Source organism: Epinephelus fuscoguttatus, linkage group LG4, assembly GCF_011397635.1.
Source record: "Epinephelus fuscoguttatus linkage group LG4, E.fuscoguttatus.final_Chr_v1".
NCBI lineage: Eukaryota > Metazoa > Chordata > Actinopteri > Perciformes > Serranidae > Epinephelus > Epinephelus fuscoguttatus.
Genome location: NC_064755.1, coordinates 34674915 through 34688303, shown reverse-complemented (window position 1 = coordinate 34688303; position 13389 = coordinate 34674915). Strand labels below are relative to the sequence as shown.

Sequence of the window (13389 nt, the reverse complement as noted above, 5' to 3'; positions counted from 1 at the left end):
GGTATATTAAGAACATTGTGGTGAAGGCAGTCAAGTTCAACTTGGTTTCAACAGCAGTGTGAGATGAAGTGTGATGCAGTGCTCCCTCCAGTGGCCCGCAGGTGAAATACCACCTCATAATATACTGACACATGGCAGGTTTTTTTTTTTTTTTTTACAGCAACATTATGACCTTTTATTTATTTTTTTAACATATCTTTATAATGCATAGACCATAAAATAGTAACCAACCTCTGCAGTGATTCAGAATTCTTTATTACTTTTCATCAAAGGTCCACAAAGTCTCCCAACACATCAAACTACTCTTAACAAGTCTCTGATAATATACATGTAGCACTTCCTCCTTACAGGCAAAAGTCCATTAAATTTGCTTTTCAGAAATCAATTACATCACTTCAGATACTGGGGTCGATCATTCATATCATCATACATTGTGTTGTAGACTGAAGACTGTGGTTTGCATTTAGATAAGAAAGAGAAGCGAATCAAACCTCACTGAGGTGTGTGTTCTGGCAGTGATAATCATCTCTAAACACGGCCTTGTTGCTGTACCTCACACTCATTAAAAGAATAGTTTGAAGTTTTTGAAGTGGGGCTGTATGAGGTACTTATCCATAATTGGTGTGTTACATACATTAGATGGCAGTCAGCATGGCCCCAGTTTGGAGAAGCAGGCAGGAGTACTGATACAGAAGCTAAGCAATGTACTGCTGTAGAGGGGCAGCAGCGAAATGTGTGCACTATATTTTGAATATTTTCACTGCTTTACCCACTGACAGGCGGCCCTCTCCAACAGGGAACTGAAGCCGTTATTTTGCCCTCTTCAAAGCCAGACTCCATTGACAAAAACAGTGATGACGGCTCTGACACACCAAGCGAGTGTCTGCTGCCCTCGTTGATGCGGTGTGTCCTGCATCGTTGCCTCTCATTGGCCCCAAGTCAGCTTTTTTTCTTGGCTGATTTAGCATGTCGGCAGTGGAGTCTGTCTGCAAAAGGAGTATTCTGATTGGCAGTTTAGCACAGTGCACAAGAAGAGAAACAGAAGTGAGGAAAGTAAACAATGGGCTAAAGTCAAGAGGGAGTGTGACTGAAACAAACTTATTTTAGGCATGATTATTTTTCTTGAGCCCAAGTTCTTTAGCAGAAAGTTTCATGATGGTTCGTGTTATTGTTCCCTGGTGCACTGTAAATATGCTTTGTTCTTTCCACACCGGAAGTGTTGTTAATGTGCTGACTGGCTAACTAGCAGTGTGTTCATGTGCTGAGACATGGCAACATCAGGTGACAAAGCAGGGGGCCTTCGTCACTGCTGGTTCTCTGAAGTTGGTTTGGTGCATCCGAGCCTTAAAATGCGTTTTGTTGCTGCCCTGTCCACAGCAGAGCATTGCTTATTTTCCGTGTCTGTACTCCTGCCTGCTTCTCCCAACTGGGGGCGTGACCACCGTCATCTACTGTAGGTGATACATCAACTATGATTAAGGGCCCCACTACAAAAAAATTTAACTATCCCATTAGGTGGCTGGTGAAATCTGAAGGCAACTTTGGAGTTTAGTTTTGTCTACGGGTGTGGTGCTGCTGCCTTTACTCTTTCTGTGGTAGCTGTAACCAAACCCAACCGCCCAGTGGTTGAAGTTTCAGTTGCAGATTAGATCCTCTGTCATCTGAATAGTATAAATAATGTACAAGATTATCAACAGTAGAAGTGCCCCATGGGGAAAATTCCCACCTCTTTAATGTGGTCTAAGGCCTGTAACGTTAAATTTACACCTTCTGCTTCAAGCTCCACTTTGTTTTGTACAGTCCATTTACACAAACGGGAACAAAAAGAAGCAGAAACACCCACCTGATCAACACACCATAATAAGAGTTCATCATTAAACCTGCACCACTGACTCCACGACTGATGGTGAATAAATCATGTGACACAGCTACACACTCATTACAGAAAGCCTTTAAGTGCACAAACTCAGGCCTGTTTTCACAAAGACTAAATGTAATGTTTGTTGTCCTGTGAGTAAGCAGAACATCAAACAAGTTGTTAAATATTCTTTCAGAAGTCTAGTTTAATTTTCACTCTTTGAAGATTTGCTAATTTCTTGTGTACAATTCAACAGCATTGCTATACTTAGATAATACATTTTATTCTCTCTTCAATTAGGCCGAAGCGAACGTGAGATTCTTTGCAGATGTTTCACAACTTGTGCTAAATTTTCTTTTCACTGGAATGCACACAGACATCAAGCTTTCCTGCTCCTCAAGTGTTCAATTAGACAAAGAAGGCATTCGTGTCTGAAGATTATGGCACATTGAAAACTATTAAAATACATACAGGCAGAGTCGCTCTATTTAAAAAAAACTGAACCCGGCTGGATCGTGAAATCAAAACGTGCGTTGAGTGTTCACGAGCTGAAGCTGCCTCGGTGCAGTTAAAGTATGACACAGTAAAAAAACAAACAGTGACCTGCCACATATCCAGGTGAAAGTACACTGGGGCAGTGATTTCATATTGTTAAAATATACAATACAGGAGGCGTTAATCAAAAAAATCTGTCCTTTACGAGGCTATGTTCTTCAGTCATCTGTCAAATTTTAAGATTTGTCATGTTTTTGCTTAAGATGGAGATTTTTGGCTAAATGCAGCACATTGTTTTCACTCATATCGTCATATTTCACAGTAACAGTTTAGCAGAACAAGAAGAAAAGGGGCCAGTGGAAATGGGTCTGACAAATAGAAAATGGCAAGATTATAACACTTGTAACTAACAAGGCGTGTGGACACAGCTTAAACAGGTGAGCAGTTACCCCAAGGCTGATCTGGTCATGGATCTGGGTCGATGTCTCCTGTGTGAAAAGTTCCTGCCGGGCTGTGCGGAGGTGACGCACAGTACGAGGTTGTCCTGGTTCTCTCTGGCGTTTTACCAGTGTCTGGTCTCTACAAGCTCAGCTCGCAGGCTCAGTCTCTTCAGTGTCTCGTATCCCACCACGATGAGCACTGACGTGGGTGTGGAGGAAATGATGCGGGCTGACAGCCCCTTGGTCATCGCCCAGACGCCCTCCTCTGCCAGCAGCTGCTTGAACGTTTCAATGACAGACGATCGTCCCTCCACCTTTAACACACAGGAGACTGGTAAATCATCTGTTATTTACTAATACATTTATGGTTACATTAAATGTTCATTCTTTTATTAGTTGCTGTTTTAAAGGTCAAGAATGAACTTTCTCATCTCAACTTTTGTGACGACTGCAGATGAAAACAAAGTGCGACGAGTTGACAATTCTAATAAGTCTGATATCACCCAATCAAAGATCTGACTGAAAAACAAATCTGATTTGCCTGAAAAGCCAGTAAATTTTATAAAAACATCAGCTCCAAAATCAGCCCGATACTGCACCAAAATCAGGAGCAAGTTGAGGAACTATCGAGTCATGTTAGGAACTAGAGGAAGTGTAGCAACAGAAAAAAAGAGCTGACTTCAGCTGTATTTGGAACTGAGAGAATTCCTGCACCGAGGGCCTGCTTCTGTGGTGCAAATTTAATACTGAAATCCTGGATTAAGTTTATTCATTTACACTAATCAACCACCCCAACGCAACTCAACTTTGGTAGGACTTAACACTTTCATTAAGTTCTTAATGCTGCTGGACAGTCCGCATCACTAAATGCAAAGCAAGCACCTCACTGTAGCTGCCGGCTGCAGATACCCGTCCACAATTCGTCTCACCTGTTCCTTTTCCTCACGAGGGTCAATAATTGCACCTCTTTTTTGTTTCCGCCACCAAATTAGTGGTGAAACAATGAAACAAGTTTGAAGAAAGGTATTCGCACATCCAACTGTCTCAAATGCAGGTGCGTTGGAAAATAGCACCTGTGTCTTTGAACAGAAAAGTGGTTAAACACTCTTGACGAAGTTCCAGGAGGACTTAACATTAGTGTTACTAATAAACTGTGAAGCTGAGCAAGAGCAGGATGTTGGATTTTCTGTTCAAAGAAAAAATGAAACAAAAACGAAGCATTCAAGTACTGATGTGGACGTAGATTGTCATGGCAACAATTGGAGCTTTAAAGCCTTTAAGTATTCAGGTCAGCCCTTGAGTGAGTCTTGTATTTTCTTTGGTGTACCTTAAAAAAATCTGTGATAGTTTTGTTTGCTCATTCATGCAGCCGGAGGAAAGAGACTGTTGATTTAAACACACAGCAGCAGGTTTTATCACTGAACAACCTAATGTTATGTTAGCTTAATTAAAGCTTCCACTTGCTCAGTCATCACTTCACTGTAATGGGAATTAGGCCAATAAAGTGGGTCAATATTGTCCTTGTTTATCACATGCAGGGTAAGGTCAACTCATGTTGTCCAATGCAGATCTGACAGACTTGATCAAAGTACAGCAAATGCAGTGAAATGTGTCTTTGTATCCCGAAGTTTCCCCCTGCAACTGAAGAGATCCTGCCTTGTGGAGTTTCTAAGTCTAAATGCGATCTAAAAATCTTTTCCACAATGCTCCTGGTAAGTGAACGCAGACATTAACTAGCTTTTTAAAATGTTCATAAACTCCTAATCACACTCTTAAATCTTTTATGGTGGTGTGTTTCCGTGTTTACCTGTACTCTTGCTCGAACAACATCCATGGGGTTGGTGATGGTGGAGGCGGTTGCTGCTGCCATTGGTCCTGCCAGAGCCTGCAGAATCAGATGGGGGCACGTACTTGGTGCCATCAACGACAACTGCTCTGGGAACACAATTTAAAAACAGCGTAAGGCCAATATATTTGTGGTTTCAGTCATGCAGGTAGCAGCTTGGAACAGCTACTGTAAACTGGTGTCGACTTACCTGCATAAAAGTGATAAAAAGGCCACCATAGTGCGCTGTTCGGGATGTACGTGAGTAGCGATGCCACGTAGCCCCTATAAAATCCCCTGAAACCATCGGCTGCGAATATCTGCACCGTAATGTCACGGGTTTGCCCGAAAGTCAGTCTGCGCTTTGTCGTTGCCAGCATCATTTTGGGTTTGGCCTTGAAGCGAGTCAGGTGTTCCCCCTGTCCTTGCATCATCAGGTGCTGGGACACCACGTCTATGGGCACAGTGATGGTCTGAGCCACCAGGGAGGCGGATCCTCCAGCCACCACCGACTTCACCGTGTTACTGGGTGAGTACTGGGACACATACTTACGCACCAGTTCGTACGTAGTGATATAAGCCTGTCCTGAGACCAGAGTGAATGTGTTGACCATGAAGCCACGGTAGAGGCCCCGCACCCCCTCCATACGCAGGATCTTGCAGAAAGCGTCAAAGGTGCCGGAGTAGAGCGCCTTTCCCTTTTGCACCTGGAGCCGAGTGCGGATGAGACTGGCCGGGTAGACGGTGGCCCTGGTGGTCAAGGTCATGAACACACCCAGGGAGTAGAACTTCCTCTTGTCCAGGTCCTCCCATTCTATAATTTGGATTGCACCTTTCTGCTGCATGGTGCCGGCTAGGGCAGCGCTGCACCGCTAGAGCCACGTCATCAGGCCTTTGGCTGCCATCACACCTGCAAACGAGAGCAATCAGCATCAGAAACATCCTGCAATCAGACGTAAGAACCTGCTGGGTTCACTCAAATTTGTTCATTCAGAATTTGGACTTTCGCTCTTGCGTAATGAACATCCTGCTACTATTACCCTTATTAATTATCTGCTAGTTATGTTCTTGCTTAATCAGTCAATCATTTGGTGTGTAAATTTTAGAATATCGTGAAAAATATAAAGTGTTGTTTTGCCCAGATGCCAGCACATACTTAGAATTATAAGACACACAAATGCAGCAAATTCTCAGATAAAACAAGCTGACACAAACTAAATTTGAGCATATTTTCTTGAAAAACTACAAAAAAATATACATATATTCTGTTAATTAATCAAAAAACTGGAGCTGGCAATGATCTGTGCTGATGTGCTGTTTTTTAATTACTCAGTGTTGTTTCTATTTTTTTATATACAGACTTCCTCGCTAAGTTTCATTATTGTTGCATATTTAAGACTGAATTTTTTGTGAGTCCTCACAATAATCAGGATCATTTCTCTCACATCCTCTTTGCAATCCTGAACTGAGCAGGCTGATTTGCAACAAGGACAATGGTATGTCCTTGTTGTGGTAATGTTGCGCAATTTATATACTACTCTGTCACAGACACAGTTTAACTTGTGTAAAGACAAACCTGTAAACATTTAAGTAAACAAGTCACAACCTGATGGACCTGACAGACCTGAACGGCTTCCTGTTACCAGCTAACACCAACAGAGAAGAATGCAGAAGTTGGTGCCTCGGGCCGTATCAACACAAAACATTTAAGATACCTAACGTTACCTTATAAGATAAAACAGGACACATAGAGGAAGTCTGACTACATGAACTAGTTTGCTAATGAAACGTAAAACTTGAGTGCAGCTGGTGTTCAGAGCAGAGCCACAATGACCGACAGCAACCAAAAACCCTGATTATCTTTATCTACAACTTCACCTTCACACTAGCAGCGAGGCAGTTTCACAACACTGCCATGTGAGAGTCCACTCAGCCATTTTTATTGTTGTCTTCTGCAGCCGTTACTGAAGAAAAGGGGGAAGAGACGCACGTGCAATGTCACACAGTGTTCACGCGCTGTGTGTTAGCTAGCTAAACAACAGGAGCGACACTGAGCCAGCTGTGCGAGGAATAAGCCTGAGTTTTCACCCAAACACACCGATAAAACTCACCTGTTAGAGGGTCATTCAGCTCCGGTTCACCTTCCGCCTCCACGGTAACGGTTAACTGTCACGGCCTGCTCTGCTACAAGGTGGGTCATGTCTTCCGTCCATTACTGCTGCGAACAAACACAGTCAAAGGTGAAAGGTCAGGGGTTGTGCTTCACTGCAATGTGTTGTTATTAACATTACTAACTAATAATAGATTTAAAACACTTGGTTTTAACGTTGTTTTCTTTTCCATTTGAACGCTACAACGGTTTAATTAACTTAGCGAGTTAACGTTAGCAGTTTGATGAATTTGACGATCATGATGCATTCAGGGTCCAATGCAAATGTAGGAATTTCAAACGACCTATGTGCAAAAAAAGCGTTAAGGGGAGAAGAAGAAAACGCCCTTTAAATTCAAAACACTTTAAGACATAAAAATAAGACACAAGGGTATTTATTTGTACATTTATATATGTATTTATTTATTTATTTATTTATTTGACAGGGACGATGCAATGTAACATACTTCCAACACAAAGTATAAGACTGATGTGTTGCACAGAGTTTGTTGCCTAATTTCAACTCTTGTCCCTAATTGGCTTTTAGATGTGGTGCTAAAATGTTATTATTATAAGTTTACAACAACAGTACATAATAAACATGGAAGGCACAATAAAATACATAAACCACAATCCACACACTACAATAAACACACCTCAGAACACATGCCACAGTACACACACCACAGTTCAAACATCACAACATATCCCACAACACATCTACTACAACAGACATACCACAATACACATACTAAAGTACACGTACCACGATAAAAATAAATAAGTAAATACATTTTTCACTAATAGATATCACCATTGAACTTCCCCAGTCATTAATCTACATTAAGACTCTTTTTGATATTACAAGTTCTCTTAAGTGTTATGTTTAAATATGCAAATAAGGCATTATCTTATTTAATCTGAGCTAATTTGCAAACATTTCCAGAACAAAAATCCAGGTTCCAAATTCTTGTTTTACTCTGTTTTCATATTAGAGTCAAAGACTTTCATAAAGGGTATTTTGGATATCTCTTTTTATGACACCATAAATCAGAAAATACTGTCAACAGCCCTTAAAAATGTTTTTTAAATCAGGCTATGGATGATATATGAATAAACCTCTCGATAAAACCCTTCAGGATATAGACAGGAATAAACCTACCTGTTTCAGAGTACGATGAAAAATGAACCAACTTAAAAAAAAAAAAAAAAAAATCCTAATGAGAAAATGGCCTTTAAAAATATGTATTTTACAAAGACAAAAAATAAGACAGAAGGTTAAAATTTTTACTAATAGATATCACCATGGAACTTTTTAAACAGTTTTATTGACATTAAGATATTTTTTTGTACAACTACAAGTTTGCTGAAATTTTAATTCTAAATACACAAACGAGGCATTATCTAATTTAACATGTGCACGTTTGCAAACATTTCCAGAACAAAAATCTTAACATTGGATGAAGCCAGGTTCAAAAGTCTTATTAGGGTTATTTTTTTATATCTTTGAATGACTCCATACATCAAAAAATACTGACAACAGCCCATTTATACAAAATAAAATGTTTTATAAATCAGGCTATGAATGATATATGAATAAACCCCTCTGTATAACGAAAGTTTGGTGTGTGTTAGTGATACTAAAGTTGATATTTTTGGCTCAGAGTATGATTAAAAAAAAATTATGGAAAGAAAAAGGCAAGAAAAGAAAATGGCCCTTAAAGATATGTCTATTAAAAATTCCAAACAGTTTTAGACAAAAACAAAAAAAAAGACATATGGGTACATTCTTAAACTAATATAGATATCACCATGGATTTTTTTTTTTAAATAGTTGTTAACTTGCATTAAGACAATTTTTTTGTGGTACAAGTTTTCTTAAATTTTATGTTTAAAGATGCAAATGAGGCATTATCTTATTTTATATGTGCTAATTTGCAAACATTTCCAGCCTTGGCCACCAGTGTGTGAATGTGTGTGTGAATGGCTGAATGTGACTCATACTGTAAAAAGCGCTTTGAGTGGTCAGATTACAAGTTTTCTTGAATTTTATATTTACAAAAGCAAATGAGGCATTATCTTAATAAATCTGTGCTTTTTCAATACATTTCAAGAACAAAAATCTGAACAAAAATAAACACCTACATGTGTATTCAGGACTTTTTTCCCCCCATTAATTTGAAAGAGGACATGTAAGAAGTGCTTAGACAATTTGCTTAAGTAAAAGTAGGAATACTGCAATATAATAATTACTCCATTACAAGTAAAAGTCATGCATTCATAACCACACTGAAGTAAAAATATAAATACTGTATCAATAGCTAAATGTACTTAAAAGTATAAAAACCACTCATTACACAGCAGAATCGTCCCTGTCAGTCTCATTATCATACAATTATTTTAATATTATAACTAATGCATTAGTATGTATGCATTTAATGATTAAGCTTGTTTTGAGAAGACTAATGTAAACTGATTTATACACTGCCGAATAATTTATTTTATAACCATGCATCATATTTTATAGACTGAACAAGATTCAGTTTGTTAAACCTCAAAGTGCACAGTGACACACCCACAAACAGCAGTCAAATAAATGAATGGTTACAAGTACAATATTTCTCTATACAGTTTATCGCAGTAAATGTTTCAGGTGGACACACACAAATAACGTATGATTATTAGCTCATAACTGTAATGAAGTACAGTACCTGAGTAAATGTACTTAGTTAAATTCCAACGCTGATATCTGGAACACGAAGATATAAAACAAATGAAAACATCAAGAATCTGAATACAAAACAATATTGTAAAGAATATTTTACTTGATACATACCTTATATTTCAGATTATAAATCTTGCTCCACAAGCTACAAGAACTGCAGTTTTTACAGGACACATAACAATAGTTTGTCTCTGACCAAGGTCACTTGAATGCGGCACAGATATGGTCGGAGGTTCCCTGAAGGCAGCACAGTCACAACTGCACAGTCACGTGGGATGTTTGCAGCTGCAGTTTTAAAGTCACAAACACTCAGAGACATGTACCGTCATGTTTACCCCAAACATGTGTGTGTTTACTAACTATGGCAGAGGCTTAGAATGATCAGCCCGTTATTTTTTATTTCAGATTGATGTCATACATTCTTTTTTTCTTTGTTTATCATATTTATTTTTCTGGAGGCCATAAATTCAAATATCTCTTTTTCTCCTCTGTTTTGTTGTAAAGTGTGAACTAATGTACTAATGTAAAGGATGCTTTTAATCATACTGGCACCAGTGCATTGACTCCAAATCAAACTTTGGACACCAAAATTCTAAATCTTAAAAAAGAAGAAGCCTATGCAGCAATGTTCATAAATCTATTTTGTTGTGTACATGATCACCAAAGAATGTTGTCATACACACCTTTTGGTTTAGGCCCTGATTAATTTTGTATTTTATGTATTTTATTTTCATTCATTTATTTTACTTTTATACAGTGTCAGCATCATTGTTTCAGAATGCACATTTGATATCTTTTCTTACACCATATTTTTGACAAAAAGAGAACATTCGATAACAAGCCTTTTTCCTTGACAATCTCCCACCCCTCCCTTATACTGCCTGTATAAAAAAATATAAGGAGATATTTATATATGTGGTAAATGAGCAAAGATAATACCAAACTAAGTGGTAAAATAAAATAAACACACACAAAGATTAAATGAATGAAATTAAATAAACACAAACATATATAAAGGCTATACACAATTTAGTTTTCACATTTGATATTTTTATTATTACTCTCATTTATCTATTGTCATTATTATTATCCTTATACCAGTAATTGGCAAAAAAAAATGATAATAAAATAAATAAAAAATAATAGTAATAAATAATAGATAAGGATCATTTATTTGTAGTAGTAGTACTAAGTAAATCTTAAGGATTTTTTTTTTTTTTAAATTGTAACAAATTTCAGAGACTCAAAATGGCATTCAATTTCTGTCAGAAACTACTTAAAATATGGGACTGAATTTAAAAAAAAAAAATAGAATTACCTTTAAGAAACTTAATAATCCCCTGCTCTTCCTTATACTGCCTGCAAAAAAATAGAAGAAGATATTTATATATGTGATAAATGAGCAACGATAATACCAAACTGAGTAGTAAAATAAAGGGAACACACATAAATAAAAAAGATAAAATATAATTGATATTAATGAAAAATACACATAAACATGTACAAAAGCTTTACCCACAAATTAGCAATCACATTTGATATTTCTATTATTACTTTTATTTATTTATTTTATTTGTCATTATTATTATCATGCCTCACCCAAAAAACAAACAAACAAATAAATAATGATTGAAGGGCCACTGACTACATTTTCCCTTGGTTTACAACCACATCTGACAATGGGTGACGGATTTAAGTTAAATGGATGCATGCGCCTTTCCGTCAAAATAAAAGCACCAAGCTAATAAAAATGCGGTGAAACTTTTAATTTAAAGAATATAATTTACAAGAAAAGCCCCAAGCCATTAAGTTAATCGATTTTCTTACAACCCTCATCACCCCAAATCGATGGCGTGCCAGAATTTAAAGTTTTACTTTGGTGAACACTTTTACTTTGGTGAATTTGGTGAATTCTGCATCCGCTCTCTAGACCGGAACTAGAATCCAGACAAAATTCAGAGTGAATAAAAACCAGGCTCTTTCACTTTATGTGAAGAGCCTGGTGACGCGAGGCTACATATTTCAGAGACTCAAAATAGCATTTAATTTCAGTCAAAAACTACTTAAAATTTGGGACTGAAATTTAAAAATTCCCTAAGATTAAAACAAGTTAACATACATGCATAATTTCCCAAAGAGTAAAACAATATGTTCAACCATAAAACAGATATATTGCACTTTGTTATTCAGTGTTGCAGAGAGTTCATTGAGGACAGGACTTATCTATTAAATGGCTCCATCTTTATGATGTGCTGTTTTATAATGTTTTTATTTTGGCAGTCACCGATGGGTGGGCGTGTCCTCAGATCCCCGCCCTCTGATTGGTCGGCTCGGTGCTGCCAGTTCAGTCGTGAGAACGGGTCGTGTTGATTTCAGAAGTCATCATGGCGCTCACTTCCCCAGTCAAAGGTAAAGAGGTGTCTTCTGCTAACCTTACCTAGCGAGCTGTTATCCGATCAGCTGAGCACCTATGAAGACATGAATCGATTAAAGAAAGACGACATTGCTCATAAAATGGCTGTCGCTTGTTTTTAGTCAATATTACATAAAGTGAACCGGCGTCAAACAGTGTTGGGGACATTAAAGCTAACATCAGCTAGCTTGGTAACGTTAGTGTTTGCTCCACTACTAACAGAGAGCCGTTAAATTAGCGGGTTAGAGGTGGATTTGCCCCGCTCATAAGGACAATACACTTTCTAGCTAAGCATTAATTGTGTTGTAATGGCCTGTTTTTATCTCGTCAAGACGTTCAGACAGCCGCACGATAAGGACTCAGCTAGCTAGAGTGTGCTTCACGATAAGGACGAGTGCTAGCTAGCTTTGTAGCTGCCTTCCTTACCTTGTCGTCAGGACACATGCACAGATGATTTAACGTATGAGGATGTCCGCAAACAGCACTGTCATCACCACTTATTATATTAGCTTGCTGTTACAGTGTGTGATTTTACAGTTGATGTTATTGTGTAACAAGACAAGGGTTGCTTTTAATTTCATCATGTAACGGATCTCATAATAATGTGATTAATATAAGCCATAGTGACAATGACATTGTCTGATCACGCACCCACCCATATGATAGTGCAGCATTACCTCTGTGCTATTTGACCTTTATGTTGCCCAACAATAATGGGGCATTTTCAGCAGGCATGTCTTACCAGTGAAATCAGGTTCACATCAGGTTATATCTCCACAGGATCTCACAAGTGAGCATCCAGTGTTTTTCTTGTACTGCAAGTAGTCTACATGATACTGTGTGTTTTACATTCAGTCTGCTCTGCATTGGGTCAGTGTTTGCATACAGTTATTTTAAAACGCTAGCTGACAAAAAGCATCACAGTGAGGCAGGGAAATGTGAGGTTATGATGTTGTTATGTTCAAAACATGGGAGTGATCTGCAAGCTGATTGTGTATCATCAGACCACATCCCACAGAGACGGAGCATTTCTGCTTACTGCCATTATTATTATTCCATTGACCTCCTGAGACCCGAACTTTTGTTTGGTATGCATTTTTAATTTCTCCTAGCTATTTGGGATCAGTAGGACATGATGAGTACAAAAAACTAAACACTGTCAACAATAACTTAGTCCCAATGTCCTCAAACAAGACTTTAATAAAGCCTGAAGTCTTAAAGCAAGTACTCCCCAGTTAACAGTGTCTTAGCTTGTTACTATTGCTAAAATTTGTCAAATTTGTTGCCATATTAAACTACAGAAATTATTAATCATAAAGAAACAAGTTTCAACCATAAAATGTGATCAGGTTTTGTCCATTTTTGTGTCGGGGTCAGCTGCAGACTGACTTGGCAGAGATGGCTTCCATCCTCTTTTTACATGGATGAGTGTGTTGCGGTCTTACGTCCATTACATGGCACAAAAAGTGTCCATGACTGAGGAC

General features: G+C 38.1%; 2 protein-coding genes across 3 annotated transcripts in view; one reads left to right on the top strand and one right to left on the bottom strand.

The window, feature by feature from the left end:
- Nucleotides 1-234: 234 nt before the first annotated feature.
- Nucleotides 235-6864, bottom strand: slc25a44a (solute carrier family 25 member 44a). 2 transcript variants are annotated; one of them, XM_049573571.1, is made up of 4 exons: nt 6730-6864; nt 4830-5528; nt 4601-4728; nt 235-3107 (listed from the first exon to the last, which is right to left on the bottom strand). In XM_049573571.1, exons 2-4 carry the CDS (start codon nt 5461-5463, stop codon nt 2916-2918), a joined length of 954 nt encoding a protein of 317 aa, XP_049429528.1. In that variant the 5' UTR covers nt 5464-5528; nt 6730-6864; the 3' UTR covers nt 235-2915. The 2 variants fall into 2 exon arrangements, with proteins under 2 accessions (XP_049429528.1, XP_049429529.1); XM_049573572.1 differs by having other exon boundaries at nt 2943-3107; nt 4601-4723.
- ireb2 (iron-responsive element binding protein 2) overlaps nt 6724-13389 on the top strand; it is a 27730-nt gene continuing 21064 nt past the window's right edge. Inside the window, exons 1-2 of the mRNA XM_049573558.1 lie at nt 6724-6809; nt 11773-11901. Coding sequence (XP_049429515.1) covers nt 11877-11901 — 25 coding nt within the window. The 5' untranslated portion in view covers nt 6724-6809; nt 11773-11876. The remainder of the gene's footprint in view (nt 6810-11772; nt 11902-13389) is intronic.